Here is a 25378-nt window from a genome sequence, read left to right as displayed (position 1 = left end):
CAATCAGAAAAAAGTAACAAATTCATTGCGTGTCTGAATTCAACGCGGAGGCTGTTCGTCAATCACTCACTGCCTGTTTGCAACCATGCGGTGCGTGTATGCGCGTGCACGAACGTTAGAGAATGGGCACGCGCGTGCGCGGTAACGTGCGCATTGCTTTTAGGGTCCCAGTTTTAGGTAACAGTGTTTTGCGTCCCGGTTTGAGTGGCTGAAAATATGGTCACCCTAGGACAGTGCCATGACGCTATTCTAAGGAGTCTTCAGTGATGTCACAACTACTAGACTCATGTCAGGGCACCTGAAAGTGAAACACAAAACTGCGTCGTTTAAACTCGTTTTTAAACTTCGTTGCACGACCCTTTAGATTGACGAAAAAAGACGTTTCGGGTATTAATAACGAAAATATAAAACGCCCCAGGAAACACATACTTCCGCTTGTTCGTGACGTCACTATCGTATCCTTGCCTGGTATCCTTCATTCCGGTTGGTCAGTGGTTCTCTAACTTTTTAGCTCGAGTCGAGACGCAAAATAGAAATTAGATGTTTGCCCGGGACCCGTCCCAAACTAGTAAAAAATATCAGATCTACAAGCTCACAACACGACGTGGCTATTTTCACTACTTCTGAAAAATGTTTCCCCCCTTTCTCTAATTTATGGAATTTCGTAGATTTTCCTTTCATTTCTTCATGAAATTTAATACTGAAAAAAAATCTTGGGAATGTTTTTTGAAAATGTTTTGAAATAATGATGATTAAAAACAATGTTGGAAACAAACAAAAAGATAGATTAAGATACCCATTTAAAAAAAAATCCGCAACCCACACTTGAACCCACACGGGTCCCGACCCACTGCTTGGGAAACCGTGCTGTTGGTGATGAGAAAAAAAAACTCACTCCAAAATGGCGATGAAGAGCTGGTTGTCCACTGGAAAACAATAGAACCAGCAGAAAGAAGGGGACACAGTCGAGCCTCGGCTGTTTATTTCGGACTGGCTCATTTTTATTTTTACAACCCAAGAGAACACGGACAGACCGCCTGTTCACTCGGACACCACGGCTCGGTCGGTCTGTTTCACACAGAGAGAACTCTTGGACGAGAACTAATCATTTTGGTCAAAGTGTGAGGAGGAGCATCATCATGCTTTGTTTAAACGCTGTCAAGCTAGCTAGCTAGCCCGGCTAGCGTGCTAAGCTACATCCGTAGCCTCAGTGCAGCAGCAGTGTAGCTGTTAGCAGGGTTAGCGGCTATAGCTTAGCCAGACCGAGGAGTGGAGGATCAGCTGTTTTGCTAGACAGATGCAGTAAAGAAACATCTGATTTAAAGTAAGTCAACTCGCAACCTATGCTTGTCTTTTAGGCGAACTGGCTCCTGCTGAGCCTCGTCGCGTTTTGAAATGTGACCGTAGGTTGAAATTGTTTGTTTAACGGATGTTTTTTTTTGTAGGTTTATTTTACACTTGTCAAGTTTGTGAGGAGAAGAAGGCAAGAGAGAGAGAGAGAGAGAGAGGACCAGAGCTCTCGTATCGTTACGGTTAGCTAGCGCACAGGCGAGCTAATCCAGCTAACGCGTTAGCAAAATAAACTTTGGAACAAGTAAAGCGATGTGATCTGTATGTTTACATGATGTGTATCATCAGCACGATGTGTTTGCCTGTGACGACTGGAGCCGGGGAAGTTTGCTTTACAGGGAAACTTAAATGATAAATAACTAAAGTTCTCTTTAGTTTAAGTTGTAGGATTTCTCGACGCTTGGCTCTCAACTTTGATTTGTTGAGTGTAGGAATGTGAGAGTTAAAGCCAACAGTTCATTGATGGAAATGTAGCTTTAGATCTGATCTGCACATCCACTGGCAAGTGGTGCCTTGTTTGCATCCAAAACAGGACGAATGTCTGTTTTGTTGTTGTTGGGTATTATTTTATTTTATGTTTTTCTGTGTTACTTGTCAAACAAGACATACGATGTCTCTGGCTTCAGTTTGATAACGAGTGATGGTGAAATGTTAACGCAGAGAATGGGGGACCAAATGCAGTTCACTAACGTTAAATTGATTTCTAATTGACAAACGGGGAGGTTAGAGAGACATTTTGCTGCCCTTTCCGTTTTAAAAAATCTTCTGCTCCTGTGACTAAAAGGCCATTAGCAAGACAAAGGTTGACTCTATGGAGCCAGTAGTGGATTCTTTGTAAAGGGGCAGGAGGGGGGTGTATACACGCCCTTTACTGAATAGAAGCAAATTCAGCGTTTTTCTGGACGAAACCTGAGTCCGGATTGACTAAAAAAAGAAAAGGCAAAAACAAGAATTGATTGATGATGGCGGATTTTGTTGTACCGCGACACAGCGCGGTGATGGAGAGGCTCCGCCGGCGGATCGAACTGTTCCGGAGGCACCACAACGGCTGCGAGAAGCGCTACGACAACACGGCGCTGGAGCGGCTCGACCTGGAGCGACAGCAGACCTTCGCGCTGCACCAGCGCTGCCTGCAGACCAAGGCCAAGAGGTCCAACAAGCACCGGCAGCCGCAGCCTCAGAGCGGCGGCGGTGGTGACCAGCAGGCCGGCGTGCAGAGAGGAGGAGGCCCCGGGACCGGGGGCAGCAACACGGACCTGGGAGACAGTGGTGGAGCGCCCGGGGAGCAGAGCAGGAACAGCACTCTGATCGCGGTGAGTACATGTTTCTCAAACTTTGAAATCTCAAGGTCTCCCCTTAACTCTGACCATGGGTTCATTTGGTTGTACACTGTCAGAGTTACAGACTTGTATGGGTCAATTTACACCCCCCCTAAAGAAACCCACACAGTCCCAGGAATCCACTTTGAGAACCACTGCGGTAAGTGACCAGTGACCACAGCTGGAATAGGAGGGTGCAGGGTGGCAGCATGTTAAACCCACAGTCAGTGGGTCATACACTTTAACATTAAGCTCTTAGAGCAGTGGTTCTTGAACTTTTTCATGTCAAGGACCCCGAAATTGACACTTATTAGCCTGTGGAGTCACAGACAGACCCCATTTGAAAAGATACGCCAGTGACCCTCATGAGAAGATTCATACGGCTATATCAGTGATTCTCAACTATATTAATTTCAAGAATCAACGTTAATTTAACAGAGTGTACAAATGAATTGTCCCCAGCTAACTATCATTTAGCTGGGGACACCCTGGAACTCCCTCAAGAACCCCTGGGGGAGTCTACAAAAGAATCAGCTTTACATCACAGGTGTAAAGAAGTGGGTGGAATTCGTTTTTGTACAAGCGCCATCATTTGTTGTTGTTTTTCAAGAAAGAGAAAAGAAGAGGGGGTTACATATGTAGACTTCCAGAGTTGCAAATGGATGAATCAACACTGAGAATTTCACTGTGTACATACTTCAGCACTACAGACATCACTAAGCATGACAGCTCAAGGGGGATTTCATCCAAATGTGTGCCATTGATGTGGTCTCTCTTCAATGAGCAGAATGAGGGAGCATGTTCAGATTAGTCCCTGCTCCGGACGGTGTAAGTGAAACCACAGTCAAAGAGAAGTGTGCAGCTGCAATGATTTGAAGTAGGAAAGTTGTGGCCATGCTGGCTGGTCGCTGTCACATGATCTCATTGTTGTCCTTTACTATGTTAGCTATAGTTTACAGAGGAAGTGTGGTGTTGCCCTGCTGCTTAGCTTCCATCTTACCAGTTCAAAACACATGGCTCTTTAGAGCAGTGTTTCTCAAACTTTTACATTTCAAGGTCTCCCCTTAACTCTGACAGTATACAAATTGTAGGCTGTTACAGACAAGTTAGACCCCCATAAAGGAACCCACAAAGTCCCTTGAATCCACTTTGAGAAACACTGCTCCAGAGGTTGGCATAGAAATTTGTTCAGCACAATTTCACAGTGAAATATGAAGTGCAAGAAGAAAATTACTTAAATGCTGTATTTCTGTCTTGTATTCCTTGGCTGTTATCAAGCATGTCATTTTGTTTATGGGGAAAAGTGGAGGGTGACCGTGAGATTCTATTTCCTTCCTATTCATGTGTGACTTGACACTTGTATCAAGTCAACAACTAATTCACCATATAAGTCTTCAGTGTTGTTGGCACCTTTTTACAGACAGATGTATTAGTCAGTGGGGCCAGACCAGTCACGGTCACGTGTTGCCACACCATCCTGGAAGCTGTGGATTGGAGTCAAAGCTAATATCTCCACTGTGACTCCACTTCTTTTAGCAATGACTCTGAAGCCCACCTAATTAGCGATAATAAAGATGCTGAATTATATACTAGAGATGGTAGTAGTAGTCTTGAGAGGGCAGTTCGGGGTAAAGGGTCTTGCTCAGGCACCATTCGACACATTGCCGCGGCAGGGAATCGAACCTGGGACCTTACTAGGCGGCTCCTGTTTTCACTAAATGTCTTAGCAGAAAATAGCTGATCTATCAATGCAACACATTGTGATTCATTGATTGAATAATTGAAATTATTAAAACGTTTGTTATGCTAAAATGATAACACAAATACTTCCATTTGCACTCAATTCATTAGTAACATATAATACAACACATATTGGAATAAAACTCTTTCGCATAATAAGGTATATTTACAGAGAAAGGAGAGGGGGGCAGGTTTTTTGATTATTTTATTAGACGAAAATGGAGAACAGTGCAAGTATAGTCATTAGTCAATACAATTGAAATGTAGTACAGTACAAGTACAGTTGAACACCCTGCTAAAAGTAACATCCCAAATAAGACCTTTAACTGTCTTTTTTTTATGTTGGAAGCCCTCTGTATTTAATTCATGGTGCTCTCTTCTCGCCTGTCTATGGGAGAAGTGATAACTACCTCCTTCTCTGGCCTCCTGAAAGGTGAGTTTTCAAGGCAGTTTTGAAGGATGCCAACGAGCTACATGCGGGGATAGAGGATTCTACTATTTAGGTGTTCAAGGAGTTAAACTGCTAATTGTATTTTAAGGTCATTATTTAGGTTAGCTTTGTGTCTGTGTAGGGATTTGGGAACCCTAATGTATTTTGGTAGGTTATTGATTCCACATTTTGGTGGCAGCATATAGAATGCATTTTTCCACATGTTTGAGCTCGAATTTGGAGGAACGAGGTCAGTTGAGCTCCTTCTGCTGTTATACCCATTGGCACTCACTCTAGAGTCTAGATAAGTAGTTTGACAGGTATCTGGGAGCATGTAGATTGGCTATTTTTGCCAAATGTTCGCTCCCAGAATAGGGACACTCCGACTGCGGTTCATATAGTTGATGTTGATGTAGCTTTCCATCTTTTGCGTTGTTCTTAATGATGTTAATGTGTTGAGTAAAACTGGTAAAAATCCCACTACGTTCAGACATCTCTAATGCAGCCTGCTTTAGGTCATCCAGATTCCATCATTTAGAGTGTTAATTAAACCCATATTAAATGTTAACGGGCAATTTCCTCTCATGGTGCTATGCTTTGGCTGATCATGCTCCTCATAGCCTTGCCATGTTCTCTCAGAGGGAGCTACAGAAAGGTGCAGAGTAATGAACAGTGACTGTTCTTTTTTTTATGCTACGATATAGTTTTGCGCTATTACAATAAACATTAGAAACCTGAGTGGGAATGATCCATTTGGGTCCCCCTGGCTACCAGGTGAAATTTGGATCCTGTTCCTCCTTTTTCAGGATTTCTGTCTCAAGTCAGCTTCTGTGTGTTGACTAGCAGTCTAGCATTTCATAAACTTTTTAGTCCCAAAGTTGATCACAGAGCTATCACCCTCTGACAGTTTAGGGCATCGCAGTGAGGAGCCGGAAGTAAACTGCCCATTCATTTTCACAGCGTGCAGTCAACTCAGGTCTGTTACACTAATTATAGAGGGTTTAAGAGGGAAGGTAGAATGACATTGTTTTCTAGGTAGCTGTCATTGTATTTCTCTTTTGTTTCTAGGTAGCTGTCATTGTATTTCTCTTTTTTTCCCCTAGCGAAAGGTGGGGGGAATGTGATGACACATTGAAAACTTAATTCCATTTTTTGTTCAATATTTATGTCCCGCCCCCATTTATATAAACTCTGTATCTGTGGAAACCCCCCTCTTCTCTATTTCTCCTCATCCACCAGAAAGAGAGAATTCTCTCCCGGCCTGTCATCCCCCAGCTATAGACCTTTACTTCATGGTTTACTCTTTAGCTGTATATAAAATATGCTGCGTTTCTCAACGAATATCTTAGTTACACCATTAACAACATTGTTCTTGTGAAGCATTTTGTTTATGCTTATATACTCTATTAAGATTATAAAATTAGCTAATGTCATTTTGCAGCTCAGTGCTGAGCAAGTTAGACAGCTGTTTTCTGGCCAGGCAAAGAGCTTGACACAGCCGTCACCTGGCTCTCGCTGTACGCAACACCACTTGAAACGGACAGATACAAACTGTTGTGTGAATATAGTGAATGTTAAAGTTTTACACTAGCCGTTGTAGACAGACAAAGTTGACAGACTGACAACTAAATAACATGCATAAACTATCGCTAGTGTTGTAACAGGGACCGGGTCACAGACTCATGCTGTTGCTCCTCTGTCATGCAGCTGTCTGCTCTGCTGACATGAGCTGACACAGGCAGCGAAGGAGAAATAGAGCACCCGTTGCGGATCTCTCACAGCTTGTTTGTAAACATCCTTTTTATTTGAGGTAATAAATGGATAAAGTAGTTGCTCAATATTTAATGCCACACGTGCAGCTGCTAGTTAAAATGTTTGTTTTCAAAAATTTCTACTTGAGCATTCTGCAGATAGAAACTTTGACATTGTTTGTCAGGCTGTCACTCATCCTAACCTCGTCTCATTGGATATGGTAAATGCCAATCGATATCCCTGACATGTCCCTCCCTAGCTTGCTATTTTTACAGGAACCATGCCATTATGCAGTGTCAGGACCAGACTTGACTATCTCTGTTTGGATTTTAAGCAAAAAGGCTGCTGTAAACTATAGAATCCAGTTGGCTTATAGAACTACAGCCCACACTGTTTGGGCACTGTTGCGCCAGGACAATATGACTGTAGCCCTGTGGGATGACTCAGGAGTATTAGCAGAAACCTCCACCCCCCGGAGACTGGCTGCCCAGTGCCCACACAGCTGACTCATCACTGGTTACCCTTATCGGACACCACCAAGCTGAGTCTAGCTCTCTTTCTCCCTCTCCCTGACAATGGGCTGTATATTACAAAAATCTGCAAACTATACTAGTTGTAGACCCACATCTAAGAAATTAATAATCTAAACCATTGATTACATTATTTTTGCTTTGGATTGATGTATGTCTGTCTAGGTTTAATGCAATGTTTCACTCGAGGTGTGCATTTTCTTTTTTTAAATTCTATTTTCTCTGAGGAAGAGAAACAGACAATGCCATTTAAAAAGGAATACACTGTTTTTCAACCTCCCCTCCATGCCTTTATCAGTGGTAATATGGTGCTGAGTCTCTCAGTGAACTTAGTTCTAGTAGGCTACACTGACGGACCACCAGTGAATGTGATGTGGTTGTGCAGGAATGAAAAGCTACATGCATCCCCCCCTCTGCCACTAGGGGCCACAAACTGCTCAAGAGTATTGAATTCTGAGATCAGACAATGTTTAGAATTTGGCCAGAAATGTCGTTTTCATTAGTTACATTAATTTTTACAGTGATCAACACACAAAGACAGACATTTTTGACATAATTATTACTTAAAATGCATAATAGACACAATGAGATCTTAAAAACATGCAACAACAATAAATACATACAATAAGAGGATAAGCCCTTCTTCAGTTTGTTCCTATCTGTTCCCTCTACAGCGTTGCAAAGATGACCAGTTGCATGTGATCGTGTCTCATGCACACCCCTGTGCCAAAGCTGAATAGTCTTTAACCTTTTTATATTTGACCTGCAGGGGAAATGGACTTTAATGAGCTGAATTAGAAAAAAGCAATTAAACACACTCGGGAGTGTGAAGGGATGTTTGTGATTGACTGGCTTAAGCTGTACATAAATTATACCTTTCGTAACATTCCCTTTTGAGTTGTTAATATCTTGCATGTTCATATCTAGATAACAATATGATAATGATCGTTCTGATCATTTGGTGTGGGGATAAGAGCGGTTGAGCGCATATCTGTCGCCATTATATTTCATTAATTCATTGGCAAGCAGTCATTGGCAAGCTTATCAATACATAAAAACATACTTTCCTGAAGCAATTTCTAAGCATCTGAGGTCTTCAGAGAATAATGGAATGGACGCAAGATAAATTGTATGAAAACTATAAGTCAGTAAATCTTATCTCACAATGTCCTCCTGCTGCCATGGCACAAGTCCTTCAGTTGTCTGGAAGAAGATCATTAGATTGTGCCTCGTAGTGAGTGAAGCCTGCTGTGTGCTCTTGCTCTTGAACGCGTGGGCATCTGCTGCATACACCAAATTGTAGTATAAACAGAGCTGTGTAGTATAACCAGGCCTTTATTGTTTGTACTCGCTCCACTAATTATCTTTCACTCTGTATGTGTGGCTGTGGAAGCTGGTAACACAAGGACAGGCTCACTGGCATCCAGAGGATAGCATAGAGGTGCTGAAGTGACACATGGCAAACCTTTGTTAGCATTGAGTTATTAAACAATATTTGGATTCATTTTGAAACGATGGCAAGACAAGTTAAACAATGCAATTTAGCTCAATAATGAGGGAAAATGGGAACAATAAAAATGTATTGCTTCATAGACTGTTTATCATGCTTTTCTTAGAACCTATGAAAGCCCTTGTAAGTATCCTGTCGGCTCTTTGCACCAGTAGCAAATTGAAACCCATCATAATAGTAATGTTATAATGATCAGTTATTCAAACTTGTAGCTTTTTAGCTAAATAACCTTTTTGAATCCAAAATAGGTCATCCTCAGGATTCGTGCAAATACGAGGAGACATTTTTGAGGGGGGTTTAGCTTGATTTCAAAGGTTATGCTGGTGCCTTGTGGGGGGGGGGGGGGGGGGCTCAAGGCTTTGTAACACTGGCTGTGTGTGAGGCTGTGACGTCACCTGCAGTGAATGAGCAGTGGAGAGGTGGAAACTACTGGGAGCAGTGTGAACTCACAGAACTGAACGCGTGCGGAGGCAGAGCAACTGCTGAACAGAGAAAATTAATCAAAACTGTTCAGCGTGAAAAACAAGTGCAACTTTTATTTTAACCTTTAAGAGTTCAAATGGACCTTTTTTGAGGGGCCACACATTTTGGAATTCAGTTAAAGGCAAACGGTATAGAACATCAAAACCCTGTTTGACAAAATCTGTACGTAGTCTTCCAGGACCCGATAACCCGAGACCCGAGTCGTTTCGGGTCTAAAATATTCACTTGTCCCTCAGGTCAGGGTAGGGTAGGGTCTAATTGCCTCGGGTCCGTTCGGGGCTGTCCAAAATGCATTTACCCACAAGGATCCGAGAGGACCCGAGATGTAAAAATATACTGTGTATATACCCTTCAACTTTAAAATATATATTGTTTTTAATGAGACATGCATTGTAATCACGCTCCCAAATCCATATTATCGTCTCGCTTATTGAATGAGTCCCGTTCAGCACATCCAAACTCAAGTGTTGCGCTGCTGCTGAAGTGAAAATCATGGAGGTTCTTTTTTTTTTGCAAGGTGAAATGCAAACAGAGGCCACGTGGATGATGCAGCAGTTTGGAATGTCATTTAGCCTATATAGAACATGTTTCTGGACATCATCTGCGGGGATGGGCGACATAAAGTCTGCGAAAATCTGTCTATCTGCAACACAAAAGCAACGACGCACGCGAGCCAGCTGAGTCTCGTCTATGGCTGTGATTACACTAGCTCCTTTCGGAACCACTCGCTCCCCGGCTATGCCGCTCCGAGATGTGGAGCGAGTGGTTCCGAAAGGAGCTATGATGGGGCAGCCGAGAGCGCAGGAGGAGGAAAGTTTTGTAATGCGAGCTGTGGTGTCGTGGACACTGACTGGACAGTAACACTCTCACTGGACAGGTTGGTGGTATCACAGTGATTGTTCAGCTGGGGACTGAGCTGAAAATCGAACTGTTCTGCATGACGCACGGCGCACGCAAACCTCCGCAATAATAGCTCTCACCTCTCGGTCCTCGGAGGGCTGCTGCGCTAGTGTCTAGGCTATTTGTCTCAAAAGTAATGGTAAAAAAATAAGCATTATTTATAGCATCGGACACAGTTCGGGCCAAAGACTTGGCCAGATCGGGTCCGTTTCTACCGGTTCCATTTTGGGGTCCAATCACTCTCAGATCCATTTCGGGCAGGGGCTAGAAAATCTGTATTTTTTTCTCGGGGCCATTTGGCTCGGTCCAAATTTCCTCGGCTCCATTATGGCTCGGCTCCCATTTTTTGGACCCGTGCTACCCTCTACTCTAGAAATCTGTTCAGGCCTTTAAGCAATAAGGACACCTACTCCACTCTCACAGTTATAAGCCAACAGGATAAAAACACTGATTGATGCTTGTGTGTTAATAAAGATCACTGCTGGAATGGAAATGATTTGTTAGGATGCGAGTAAACAAAATAGTTTAGTTAGACTAGTCAACATGCCTGCATCCTGCCCTGAGGTGGTTCTTTGTATGTTGATGTGATACGAAGGAAAAACTGAAACCCTGTCAAACTGTACTATAGAAAATACTTTTCAGTTGGCCAAGTGCAGTGATAACAGAAGCCAAAACCTCAAAATAGGTTTATTGACAAAGTCTCACCCTCTAGTGACATTGTGACAGATGGTGAACATGGCCTTGTTGTTGTTTATGTGAGCGTTGACTGCTGCTTGTTTATGCCTCAGTGTTAACATAACGAGTACCCCAGTTCTCACTACTGGTGGTGATATGGTCAATTACATTGTTATTGCCACATCACAGGTTTACAGGTGTAAAACAGTAGGTGAACATAATTGTTGTGCAAGCTCCATCATTTGATAGTTTCCAGAAAGAGAAATTAAATTAGAGGAGGCAGGGGAAAGGGAAGGAGAAAAAAAGGAATACAAAAATAAGTTATATTTACATTACATATCCATATATGCATATCCATCCAAAAACATTATGCACATGATGTTTATAAATAAGGTGCATGAGCATAGCGGCTGGTATACACTGTTCATGTCATTACTGCATTAGTGCAAGAAGTTTACCAGTGGGTTGCACATGAGATTAAGGTGCAGAGTATCAGCGAGTGTCAATTTCAACCACATAGACCAGAAAAGGGTGTTTTGCTAGTATAATCCACAGGTAGGTCCATGAGGAAAGAAAAGTTAAACACCAGCACGCAGGTACAATGGCGCCGCCCTGGGGGAGGGTTGAGAAAACGTGTATACAGTATCTATTTTAAGGGAAAATGTGCCACCGAATGAAAATACTAAATCAATTGATCTGACCCGACTAATGCCTGATTTGTGGACACACTGCCCATAATATGGCCAGTTATTATTGCCTGACTGACAACCTTGATCTGTTCAGGCCTTTAGTGTCTGTTCCCTCCCTTTCTTGTATCGACAGGTTGAAAGTTGAAACATTTGTGAATAAGCCACTTAAAGGCATTATCAGTCCAGTGTTGTGGGATGTTGGTAGTGCCGAGCCCACCTCCTTGTCTTTGCTGCCTTCAGCATTAACCCTCACCTAACCGGCCCCATGCCATATAATCGTACAATCGATTGGCGCTTCGGGACGTACGTTCATCCTCCCAAGGCTGTGTGAAGCTGTCCGACGTTAAAGCAGCTTCAAAGAGGAGCTGACTTTTTTCCTTCTTTGGGGCTCGGGAAGGAATTCGGCACGCTCCCTGCTCCCCCCTCCCCATCCACAGCCCTGGTGCTTGGTCTTTTGTTGTGGGGTGCTCCACCGCTCCCCCTTGGAACTATACACATGGTAATTAGATTCATGTGGCCCAGAGTCTGTGGTAGTCAGGAGTAGCACTGGTGGTTGGAGGCGGCTTGGAGGGGGGGGGGGGGGGGGGGTCGGAGGATTCAGACCAGTTTTTCAGGTTGTGGAGTGAGTCAACAGAGTTTTCTTTTCCCGAGGAGGAGAGCAGAGGTTAACACAGCGACCCAGTAGAGAGAGACTGCATGGTTGCTGCTCTCTTTCTTTCCTCTATGTTCATCTCTCTTTGTTTCTTTCTCTATTTCTTCCCTTGATCGGAGCTAGCTGAATGTACAGCCTGCACCTAAGTGCATCTCTCTCTGTTGCTCTCACTGTTGCCCCCTTGCTTTCTTTTTATTTTTATTTCACTCCTTTTCTGTCTTCCTTGTGCTCTCTGTTTCTCTCTGTCTTTCTATTATTCTGTGTCTCACACTCTCTTCTCTAAGCTGGCATTATTTAGTATCAGCCAGACGCACCTAATGTGTGAGAGAACCCAGATCAAACGAACTGCGCTCAGTGCATGTGTACGGTGGTGTCATTGTTCTGTGAAGATACGCGCATACCAGGCAAGCACAATCAAACGGTCCACGCATGGATCACCTCAGTGCATCGGAGCGAAGTGTCTGGGGACATAATATGTCCATATTATGGAGCAGGAGTTCAGCCTGAAATGCCTTCCAGTTCCTACCCAGAGGAATAAAAGTTGGAAGTTAGGATCCCTCTCTGAGTATTATATCTGACATCAACTGAAGCCAAACAACTTCAGCTCATTAGAAGTTCTGCTTCAGTGTTGAGTGCTATCCAGTCAAAAGAGAATCAGGTGCAGTTGTTGGGTTCTTGGGTCACCTCGATTAGCTCTCTATGGGGTGAGATGTGTTCTGGATGCTGTTTGTGTTCAGAGCTGATCTGATATAAGGTGTCCATTAGCTAGCTGTTGGGAGTTGGTAGGCACTAGCTCTGGCTGAGATGATCTGCTGACATCACAAGATTCTAATGTGTGCCCCCACCTGGAGTCTAGGATCTAGCCGGAGGATGTCGTCCAGATCTGATGACTTGTCTCAGGAAGCTCTTTGTCTGTGTAACCCTGCCTCAGACAAATGGCTGTTTTAGGCATCAGTACAAATGCCCTAAAGGTGTTTGTATCCTGGGACTGTGTGTGAAAGTATCTCTTGCTGTTATTTAGACATTTTAGCCTATACTCTTATCTCTTACAGGCAATCACAAAAACGACCTGCTAGGGACACTTCAGTCATGACAAATGCGTGTGTCAGTCAGGGGCAGAAGGCGGTGTTGCAGGGACCAGAGCTATGATATTCCAGTTCACACTGGGTCTATATCCTCAAGGCCACCGTGCTTTCTCCCCCTCCTGTGGTGACCTTAACATACCTGTAAAGCAGTGGGCATGTGCCCAACACTGTGATGACAAGGCACAGCATATCAGGCTACTCAGGTTTCTGTGCCCAATGAGTCAATTGATAAAACATATGTGACAGTTGAAGCTCAAAGCGTTCCCTCTGCAAACAAACGGCTGAGAATGAATATGAGAATGAATATTACGTGCTTGATGTATAATGGCTTGCCCATGTACCTGAGATGAGATCATGAGGAGTGCCTTTTGTTTTCTTTTTTATAATAGCTCTGGTCTGTTGTATGTACTGTATTTCAAATGTTCTCCATTATTTTCATTTACATGCTGGTGAACAAAACATTTATTTTTACATATTCTAACGGTTGGCTTGTCTTGTTCTTCCAGCTCCAGGAAACCGTAAAAAGGAAGTTGGAGAGTGCAAGTTCCCCACTGGGCAGAGACCAGGTCAATGGCTTCAGCGACAGCTACCCTCCCTCCAAAAAGACCTGTCTGGACAATGGCACAGCAAACGGCGGCCTCCCGCCACGCTCCCCAATGGACACTAAGCATGGTATTTGCAGCGGTATCAGGGACACAATGGTGTCTAACGGGAACCATGGTCGGGGTGGAGACTCGGGGGACATATGCAGTGCAGAGCAGGAGTTCCGGCTGAAGGAGATGAAGCAGGAGCCAGATGACATCCTGCCCTGCATGCTGCCGTCAGGGGGTGGAGCCAACAACAGCCTGTTCCCTGATCTCAACCTGAACGAGCAGGAGTGGACAGAGCTGATGGAGGAGCTGAACCGCTCGGTGGCCTACGAGGACATCCAGGACATCCTCAACGACGGCTTTGAGGACCGCAAGGACCCACCAGACCTAGCACCGACCCCGGGCAGCGGTGTGGGTGCCGGGGCAGCTGGTGCCTCTGCAGGAGGTGCTGGAGGAGGGAGCCAGGTGTCGTCCGGCCAGTCCTCTCAGGGGCTCCTGCCACCAGATCTAGTTTGCGTCAAGGCAGAGTATTCCCCAGCCTCGGTTGCCTTTGAACAGGACCGCACTGGGTCTCCTCAGGTCCGACCCACCTCGTCCGGACCTCCGGCAATCCCTACCAACTCTCCTGCCACCAACTCCAGTGCCTCCTCCCCAGCTATGTCCCAACCACAGCAGCCCCAGCAGGCACCTCCCTCAAGGCAACACCAGCCTCCAAACCACCTGCTACCGTCTGGACCCCAGGTGTCCAAAGACCTGTCCCCAGCCCAGCAGCTTCAGCAGCTTGCTGCCCAACAGAGAGCCCAGCAGATGCACAACCAGCTCCAGCATCAGCAGAAACAACATCAGGTCCAAAAGCAGCAGCAGCAGCAGCAGCAACAAGCAGCCAAGTTCCACCCCCAGGGAGCCCACCCCCATCCGCCATCTTGGCCCCAGACTGTCAACCCGTCTCAGAGCCCACTTGGGGGGAACTTTGGGATGGAGAAGCCGAGTAGTCCATCCCTTTTTCCACAGGACTTCAACCCCAATGCCCCCAAACAGCTTCTGATGCCTGGCCAAGCAAACAAGCTCTCGCCCAAGGCTGGTGCTGGTGGTTATATGCCGGGGCCTGGGGGCCACCCTAACATGCTCAGCCACCCAGGCTCAGGGGCCCCTCTCAGCCACCCAGCACCGACCGGAGGCCAGCCTCCTTCCTCTATGCTCAACTACAACAATACCAAGCCGCTGTCCCACTTCGAGACGGGGGCCCCGGGTCCTGGACCGCCCCGTGGCCCCCCCAATGCTCAGAACCAACCCAAGGCAGCGCTGCTGTCGCTGCTCAGACAGCAGCAACAGATGAAGCAGAAGGCTGGCATGCCATTCAGACCCCACCTACCCCATGCACAGGTAAGAGTCTGATGTCTAACTCTAAATACCTCTCTAACCCCTTATGTGTTTTTGTGTAACAGTAAATTCTTTGTAAAGCCTTTTATTTTTAACGCAACCGAGTGACTTATACGTGCAAATAAGTGCTCAACATGTCCTAATGTTTGTACCCTCACGATAGAATAGATTAGATGGTATAGATTAGTATATGGAGTGGACATGTACATACAGTATATGGGACCAAATTACTTCAAAAGCATGCAGCAGTAAGGACTCAAGTGATATCCAGTTGTAGAGAACCACTTATCCAACCAATATGCCCTTATATGGTCATTCCAATACACCTGGGATCTCCATATATGGGACACAGGTAGATTGACATATTTGGGTACAACGGGTATTCTGACAGCCCCCAACACTATGACTCAGACATTCGCAACTTCTCTCTGTGAATCACAACGTGTGTGTGTGTGTTGTAACTGTTACCAATAGGAACACACGCCTTGCCCACACACAACTCTGCGTCCTCTGTTGTTGCATTGCTTTTGTCATTAAATATGTAGTCATGTGCATGCCCACAATAATTGTTATAAGATGTGAGGCTTTAGTACAGGGGTTTTCAAATCTTTTTGCCCCAGGGCACCCCTGTAAATAACCTTTTCATCCATGGCACCCCTGTTCATTATTTGAATCTTATACTGTATCATATTACGCTACGTAAATGTGCACATCTTTCCACCTGAGATGCGGTATGTCACAGAGAAATATCTGTTTCCTTGAGAACAGACAAAAAATTAGCACCCACTTTGGGAAACCCTGCTTCAGTATATTAAAGCAAATCACACCCAGTGTGAAGTGAGCAGTTTTATGTATGATTTGATTTCATTAAGCGTCCCACAAAGCTTGGCCAATGTGGGATGAGGCGGGGCATACAGTACATACCTACATACATACAGATACACACCCAAACAAACCCTGCCGTTGTGAACGTTTTTAGTGTTATTCTAATCCTATTTGAAAACCCATCCTGTCTCCATCCCCCCAATCTTCCCTTTCCCATCCTATCTGCCCCCCCCCCCCCCCCCCCCCCCTGTATAGCAATGACAACTAGAACTGCACTCTGTCGAGGTGCCAACTTGTGTCTTGTATGTATGGCCTACTTGTGTGCCAGAAGAGCGCGCCATGAGGTGCGCTCACCACTGGCATCACCAGGAATGCTGGTCCCTTATTGGCTGTTAATGATGACGTTGCCAAAAATGATGGTCCCTGATTGGGCTATGGGCTTAAACACACACAGCTACCTAGGTGCAAGTAATGATGTAATGCAATGTGCCTTGCATTCCTCTCCTATTTGTGCCAGCAAAGATCATAGATGCAACTTGCATTTCAGTATGAAGACGTATCTGCCGAATTTATACACGATGGCACGCCTTCGTGCCATGGAGTATAAACTGAGCTTTACGAATATGTACTCATTCTAAGTTGCACTTAGTCTTGATTTACAGCTAAATATGAATGCTGTGAATGTACATGTGGAGGTTAGTAGTATATAAGGAACAGCATACTTATACAGAGGTTGGATTACAGCTATCTCTCAGTCTAACATGGCACTGGATAAAACATTTAAGGACTAGCCAAGGAGTTTCACTGGCATCAGCAAACAACCCGGCTTTCATAACTAGGCCTGCAGCACATTCCATGGCCATTTTATGTCCACGCACGCACGCACGCACGCACGCACGCACACTAATGCACACACAAACACAGCGCCTCCAGTGTACTGTTGGTGTATGATGGAGTATGGTGACCGTGCTACAATAGTGAACAATAAGGGCTTGTTAAAAATGAGCCATAGTCGTTCTGCTGGCATATCCAGTTCGAAAGAGTGGCTTTCTTCTTGTACTTTTAAGATTGGAAGGCTAGTGTTGGCGAGAACACATTTAACCCTTAAAAAATATGTATTTATTTAATTTAATAGTACAGTGGACGGATACAAGAAAGATGAGAAGGAGAGTGGACATCATGCAAGTTCTAGTTTGAATTTGAACACTCAACACAGGACATCACATGTTTATTATATATGCCTGAGCCTGTTGATCTACCAGGGCACAGATATTTCTTTCTTTCCCAACATGAGTGCCAGTCCTTTTGTTTGATACGCCAAGCGAATTAAGCCTGAGTTACACTTATTCGTGCGCTGGTGTCACACCGGAAATGGCGGATCTAAAAGGTCTCAACTTATGGCACTACAATGCGTTGTGAGCTTGTAGATCTGCTATTTTTGGTGGGTTACACGGTACACATGTGTGTAACTAAGTATAAACTAGGCATTAGTGCACTGACACTGAGACCAAATGGTATACCTTTCTCATCAGCCCTGTGTCCATGAGTCAACAGTCCAATTCTTGCTAAAGAACCCATGTGAAATCATTGTCTGCTCCAAGTTGTTTGGGATGGCCCGCCCCAATTCAAATGAGGGCAACAGTGGAGGAAATTAGCTGCTTGTCTTTCATCTTCTTTGTTTACATCACTTGTGCTCCACTTCCTGTTCCGGCGTGCTTCACGTGGATTGGCTACCAAAATGAGGCACCTGACGGTTTAATACGAGATGTTGGAATCGTGGTGAAGCCAATAAAAAAGTTGTCACTAAAAGTCCTGTCCAGTTCGAGTCCCCCGGATCTCTCAGCTCAAAAAAAAAAAGCATTCTGGTGTTTGGATTTTATAGTTTTTTCAAGAAGTCATGAGGGGGAACTGAAATTAGTCACCCCTTTAAGATTCCTAGCTGCTTAGGTAGACAGTACACCCTTCTAAGAGCAGCAGACTGAAGACACCATGCACTCCGAAATGCTCTCTGACTAAAAGTCATGTAGATTTGTCTAATGTGAACCATTTATCATTGTGTCCAAAGCGTCACTCGACCAACCAACTGATAGATATGGCGTTTGGCTTAAAACCATGGCTTGCTGGTTCCCCAACATGCAAATAGTTATTAAATTCAGGGGGATTACGTGACTGTGAAGGGGATAGGCGCTGCTTTATGGAGGCCTTTTGTGTTTTTGTGTGCCAGTTGACTGTCTTTTTAAAGCTTTTTTTCCCCCCCGTCCTACATGTCTGGCACGGGCCCCATGCTTTGAGGGAACACTCTGTGTGTGTGTGTGTGTGTGTGTGTGTGTGTGTGTGTGTGTGTGTGTGTGTGTGTGTGTGTGTGTGTGTGTGTGTGTGTGTGTGTGTGTGTGTGTGTGTGTGTGTGTGTGTGTGTGTGTGTGTGTGTGTGTGTGTGTGTGTGTGTGTGTGTGTGTGTGTGTGTGTGTGTGTGTGTGTGTGTGTGTGTGTGTGTGTCTAGGTCAAGCAGCTGGTTGCTAAGGAGTTGGCGTGCAGGCTAACACGGGGGGTTGGGGGTTGTATGTGTGGGGAAAAGTGACAAAGCAGCCTTTCATTCAACCATGTCTTTCCCCTCTCTCTTCTCTCTCTCCTTCTCTTTTCCCATATCTCTCTGCCTGTCCTGTCCTCCCTCTGTCTCCCTCCCCTTGCTCTCTAGCTTTTCTCTCTCACTCTGTCCGTCTCTTAACTTTTTCACTGTCCATCCCTAGCTGTCCCTCTCCTTCCTCTGCCTCTGAACTCACCCCCCACCCCACCACCTCTCAGCTGTCCTGGTCAGTGTATTTTCGGTGCAGACCCCCCCCCCAACCCTGTTCACCATTTAAATATAGCTGCGCTGTATGGCTTAGCTGGCTAACCCATTAAAAATGTCCTGGTGCGATAGGAGAAACTTTTAGATTCTCTTTACTTTCTCCCTCCTTCCTCCCATACCGCTCTTCCTCCCTCTACCTCGTCCTCCCTCTACCTCGTCCTCTATCCTCTCATCCCTTATCTGTCGCTCTCTCTTTCCCTCTGTGCCCACCCCCACCCCCTATGTCATTCTCTATCCCCCACTGTCCTCTTCTGCACTCCCATCCCTCCCTACCTCTCCCTGACTCAACTCTTGTCCGTGAGGCGTGTGGATGGCAGCCGTGCAGTGCTCCTTTCGGGCCAGCCTTGTCAACTCTAGCCAACTTTCCGGATCTTTCCATGGTGGAGCGTTTTTTTTTTTTTTTTTTTAGCAGGCCCCGGCTGGCATGCTGTGCTCCAGACGAGCGGTGAATAGTGCATGTGTTGAGTAAAGGTTTTTGAAAGTCGTCGTAACGAGAGCAGCAGCAGCTCTGCTGTAGCCATAAGTCCATGTATGTCTTTTTCGTTAAGCTGCCATGGCTTTCATGTACCCCCCCCCCCCCTCCTTATTTATTAGATTTTGTATCCACAAAAACATGTATTACTCAAATTGTGTTAAACAATATAACATCCACTTCTTGACCAACTGTGCTTGTGGCAGGGCAGAAGAAAATAAGATTGTCTCTGCTAGGCTGGACAGCCAAAGCAAAAAGCATGTCTGTCCGTCTGTATCTCTCTGAGCAGGTGATCTCCGGCACTACTCTACAGATTGCCGTGAAGTCATGCCATCTCCGGTTTACTTCCTGTATCTGTGTGACATAGCTGGTTGCCTTTTTAGGAGACCGTAATTAGGTTAGAGTCTATTCATTCCAATGGTCACCGAATTAAATGTTAGACCAACAAGTTTCTGAACATGTTGACATTAAAACGTTTTCAGAGAGACAATTAGGGAGAACATCTACTTTATTATCGACCTTTCCTTGTTCCAGCAACACACACTCGCGATATCTAGCAGGACGTTCGCGAGCTCTTCCGTCAGTCGGCGCCAACTTAAAAGACCATTGTTATGTTATACTATGTGTGTCATTCAAGTGGCTACAATTTAGAAGGCGTATCTTTGGACGTACCTTTAGGTCATGACACAACTCCCATTTAAGGCCGTTTGGGGTTTTCCAAAACCAGTTGGAGCGCTCTCTCGCAAAGCGAATGTAGGGCAGGTAAAACCTGACACTTGCCTATCAAATCATACCCTTCCATTGACTGGTGATAAACATAACTGAGACAAGGACTTTATGATCATACTTTGTGGATTGTAGAGAGATTTCACTGACAGAAGCCAGTTCAGAATTAAGTATGGGATCTACTAGAACAGGGACATGCATTGTGCACTCCTCTTTTTGCAGTGCTAAGGATTTAACTGTGTGTATGACCATGAAACTGGGCATGTTCAAACATGTGGTAGGAGCTGCACCAGAGTGGCTTGGCGTGGATAACGGTCCCTGCTCCGACGTGCGTTATGACCTTTTTGAAAACTCGCTCCAGTCAAAATCTGCTCCACCTCGCTCACATGATCTGGTTCATTCTAATACCTGTAATCACTCTGCAATGTACACAAATGATCAATGGCACTCCTTCTTGGCTCACGTCTGAACAACACTGAATTACAGTAATATATTAATTTGTTTATTTCTTTTGTAAACAGGACCAGGGCACGTACCCTACCGGACCACACGGGCCAGGCTCGGCCAACGCCATGGCAAACCAGACAGGGGGCAACACCATGGCGGGTAACCACGGCAACGCAGCCTACCTGGCAGCAGCGCTGAAACAGCAGCAGCAACAGCAGCAACAACAACAACATCAACAACAGCAACAGCAGCATCAGCAGCAACAGATGCAGCTGTTGGAACAGCAGAAGCAGTACATAATGGGACAGAGGCAGCAGCAGTTAATGGCAGAACAGGTACTGCAACTGCTCTAAAAACTGCTCCCATCGCAAAATCACTTGTACGCTAGCATTGCTATTCTGGGGATACCATTTGCAGTAAATAGCAGATCTACAAGCTCCCACCGCAGTGCAACATGTGAGCTTGTAGATCAGCTGTTTTCAGCATATTTGGTGTAGGGGGGGGGGGGGGGGGGGAAGAGCCGACCAAGTACAGAGCGGACATGACCAACACAAATTTAGTAAGGATTTAAGTGTTAACCACTTAACCAGTGTTAACCAGTGTTAATTCTCTCTTGGCAAAACCTCTCTTCTGTTTTTTAAAACAATTGGTGCATGAAAAAACACATAACAGGCAAGCAATGGACACAAATACAGTCAGTTTGCGATTTATTGTCGTTTCAACTCGATAGTGAGCTGCAGTGTAGAACTAAAGACGTTACAAGCATTTTTGATTATTTTGTACCAGGGACACTCACTCCTGACTGCAAGGTCATCCATCTTAACTGGATTGTCTTCGTTTGACTCCAGTTGTACGTGCCTGTCTGAACCTGCATGTGCCCTATTTTGTGGTTTCATTCATTCATTTTTCAGCATGTTCCACCCCAGCCACTACTCAGCTGGACACTAGAGGGAGCCACCTGTGCATAGAACCAAGTTTCACATATTTGTATTTGATCATGAATCTCAGTGGCTCATCATAAAATGTATAGTTTGTTTTGGTCTATGTTGTTGGCACTTCTTTATGTACATCTCGTATGAGTTTGTGTTATCTGCCTGCAGGGACACTGCCTAACTAATTAGTCATTTATTCAGCTTGTTAAGCCTCTATCAGAGTCCAAGGTGAAGAGCTATCCACCGCAAATTTTAGGTGGAAAGCTTTCCACCTCAAGTCAGAAAATAAGTGGAGGCCATCATAGTAAGTCACTGTGAAGTCCTATTCACCGTGACTGACTGGTTCAGGTCGACCAATCAGTGAACGGGGTGAAGAGCCGATCTGTCTTATAGTAAAAACAGAGAGATGTGTCGGGACTCGCGGTGGAAAGCTCTTCAACGCGAGGAATGACGTAACGTTGTAGTTTTATGACTCAAAAAGACTACACTGCGGTGGATAGCTCTTCACCGCGGTACCGACTCTGATAGGGGCTTTACTGCCCTCCCATCCCCCCCTTTGATATCATGTAGTTTGTTCTCCAATTCGGTTGTCTTTTATTGTCATCTTGATTGTGTTTGTTCTTTTAAGCTACAGGATTTCTAGGCATTTTTTATCTGCACAATTTACTATTTTCATATCAATTAATCCGTTTTCATGTGCAAATAAATGTGGACTCATAGTCTTTTGTGTGTCCATCTCTGTCTGTCCAGGAGAAGCAGCGACAGCAGCAAGAGCAACAACTCCAGAGACATCTGACCCGACCGCCTCCGCAATACCAGGACCAAGCGGGCCAGGCAGCCAACCAGAACCCCTTCCAACAGCAACAGGTCAACCAGTTCACTGGTAAGAAACCACTTATTAATCCCAGAGGGAAACAAACTGGTGTAAATTACACTATGGTGCAATAGTTTTTTTAATGTGTGTTCATGTTTGCTGAACTTGCCAACATTAAACTATTAACAGTACATTAACAGTACATTAACAGCACAGTTGACAAGTAATGAATGACATAGCCGGGACATGGCAGCTGTTGATGACACAGATATGACAAATAACTTCAATAAACAACTGTACAAGTTATTTAAAAATGCATTTCAAATGAAGCAGATCTACAAGCTCACAATGTGTTGTGAACCTGTAGATCTGTTATTTCCACTATGTTGTTCTTGTGATGCTCAGGACAAGCATTTCATTGTTGGTCTAAATAAATATAGCGTTGCTACACTACTGTGTACATTTAGCTTACCACTAATTTGAATGGCAAACTAGCTAATGTTCAAAGGGGCCTCTGGTTTCAGTGAACCTGCTAATTGGTGCACGAGTGCAACACGACTGTACCATAGGAAAGTCGTGTTGATTTTTATTTCGTGAAAGACCAATCCTTTCTTAACACATCGGGTGCCCACGTGGTGTCTACAAGCCAATCTCTTTGATGTCGCTGGAGGCCCACGACGCGTTTGACGCGTTGTACAGTAAACTATACTGTACTGTAGCTACTGCACTTGGCTGCCGCGGTGATGAAACAAACTCCATTTCCCAACATGCAGCGCGCAATTACGTCACCCGGACGTGCTGTGTGGCTCGTTGACTTCCTGTTTACCGGCTGCACAAAAGTGATGTTTTCTCCTAATCTAGCTTTTAAATCACTTTCATTTCAAAACGGCAGCCTCTTCTACCTGCCGTAACACAAACACTGTGGCTTAGAAATGATAAAAAACGGTCCTGACTGAAAGAAAAGATTTTCGCGAAATAAACAGGACATACTCCGATTACATTTACTCGGATTACTTTTCTCGCCAGTACTCTCGCCGGTAGGTAGAATGACGCGTTGCCATGGGCACCAGCAACACACACACGTCATACATCCGGGCACTCGATGTGTTAAGCACAGCATTTTAGACGTGACTAGTTATCCCTTTTGGAGAGAAATATAGCTGTGTGCATAGTTCAGGTTGTAGGTTCTGAAAACTATGGCCAAAACTTAACAGAAGTTCTCATTTACCCCATGTGTCATCTAGTTTGACACACAATTCTAATTGACTATTCAGCCCCTTTTCACTTGTTTGTCAACTATTTACTGTCACTTTCTATATACTTTTCTTTTCAGTATATTTCTTCTGTTTGTAGTATGTGTTGTATGTCTTGCACCAAACTAAACTTCCCATTTGGAATGAAGTAAACTGGGTCTTGGAAATGTTCAGTTTAATTTTCCTATTTTAGATGGTTCATGTTGGAAGAAAATATGCTGTTTTCTAACCATCTCTACACTGGTCTTTGCTGTCAATGTGTAAAGTAATGTTATGTAGGTCTTGTAGCAATAAACAATAAAAGAGTATATCCATTCCACACACTTGTAGATGCCGATGCAGGTTTTATTAGAACACAGAAGATCTGGTCTTGTGTGCGGCTATACTCTTTTATTGTGTAGTGTTTATTCCTTTGGCTGGCACCTCAGGTGCCGAGTACTTTTTGATTATGGTCTTATAGCATATCAATTTACCTTATCTTCCCTTTAATTTCCCAGGCTCTTCTCAAGCAATGGGTAATGTCAGCTCCATGGGAGGCTCCGCCCCTGGAGCCCAGCGTATGTTCCCTCAGAACCAAGGCATGATGGGAATGAACATGGGCCAGAGTGGGGGACCAGCTAGTGGCGTTGCCCCACCTCCAGCCGCCAGCCAATCCGATATGAGCCTTCCACCCTGCGGAGGTGGGGGTGGTATGGACGTTCAGCAGGTCCTCTACAGTAATATGAACATGCACCCCTCTCACCCAAACCACCCCTCGCATCCCTCCCAGCAGGGTGGCATGCAGAGGCAGCCGGTGGGCCCCATGAGTGCCAACTACAGACAGAACCTACTGGCTCAGCAACAGCAGCACCTCAAAAACCAACCCAATGCTGCTCTTTTGAAGCAGCAGCAGCTTGCTGCAGCTGCCCGGCTTCCTGGCTCCATGCCAAACTCTATAGGAGCTAACATGCCCAACTCCATGTCTAGCGCTATGTCTGGTAGCATGCAGAGCTCCCAGAGCCAAGCTTGGCAGCAGCAGCATCAAGGCATTCAGCAGGCCCTCGGTGCCCAGCCCCCCTCCAGTAATGGAGGCATGCCCCCCAACGCCTTCGCCAACCCCAATGCCTTCCACATGCAGCAACAGTCACAGACCCGCATGCCCAAGCTTCCACCAGGTGGTGCCCCCTTCGGTGCCAACCCCAATGTCCGTCCCATGGCTGCCATGAACCAGCAGATGATGCAAGCCAACATGGCTACTGCCCAGCAGAGAGCGCCACCCAACCCACAGTCCCTCGGCCAGCCATTGCCTAACCAGCAGCAACAGGCCCAGCCGCAGCAAGCTGCCCAGAATCAGGCGGTTCTACCGGACCTTGGGACATTCGGACAGCTACAGGGCAACAGTCGCCAGGGGCTGCAGTGTAACCAAGGTTACCAGCTCAATCGGACTGCCAATCAGCAGCAGCAGCCGCAGCAGCAGTTATCGTTCAACTACAACCCGCCACCGGGGGCTGGTGCTCTGACTAGCTTCCCTGGAGACAGTGACCTGGACTCTTTACTAAAGGGCCAGAGCACTCAGGAATGGATGGACGATCTGGACGAGCTGCTAGCCAGCCACCACTGAACGGTCTCAGCTGGGTGTAACTGTTACCTGCTCTGTTTAAACCCTATTGGGTTGGGAATGCATGCTTGAGTGGAAGGGTGCATCTCAGATTTGGAGATGTTGGAAATGTTCCACTCTCGCTAAATGGTTTATAAAAGCAGTGGTATTGAAAACTTGGATTTAGGCTTTGTCTTAGCCCAGAACACCCTTGGATTCAGACACTGTTTAAGCTCTGTTAATATTGTTTATAAAATACAGAGAAGTGACCATACGTAGAAACATTAGAGAAGCATCTAATGTGTAAATGAAAGTTTATTATGAGATACTCCAAACCAATTGCCAATCCATTGCAATGCAATGAAGGAATAATGAGGGCCATGATGAGATGACACACTGG

At 45.3% G+C, this 25378-nt stretch overlaps 1 protein-coding gene across 1 annotated transcript; it reads left to right on the top strand.

Moving 5' to 3' along the window:
• Window positions 1–2309: 2309 nt before the first annotated feature.
• Window positions 2310–25002, top strand: maml1 (mastermind-like transcriptional coactivator 1; the record flags this gene model as incomplete). Its single annotated transcript, XM_080746152.1, has 5 exons — window positions 2310–2663; window positions 13622–15088; window positions 20478–20738; window positions 22086–22218; window positions 23900–25002. The coding sequence occupies 5 exons, from the start codon at window positions 2310–2312 to the stop codon at window positions 25000–25002; spliced, it is 3318 nt and encodes a 1105-aa protein (XP_080602278.1).
• Window positions 25003–25378: the final 376 nt, after the last annotated feature.

This window comes from Nannobrachium achirus (assembly GCF_963921795.1).
Source record: "Nannobrachium achirus genome assembly, chromosome: 17".
NCBI lineage: Eukaryota > Metazoa > Chordata > Actinopteri > Myctophiformes > Myctophidae > Nannobrachium > Nannobrachium achirus.
Note: the sequence above shows the minus strand (reverse complement) of the source record. Positions and strands in the feature narration are given on the sequence as shown.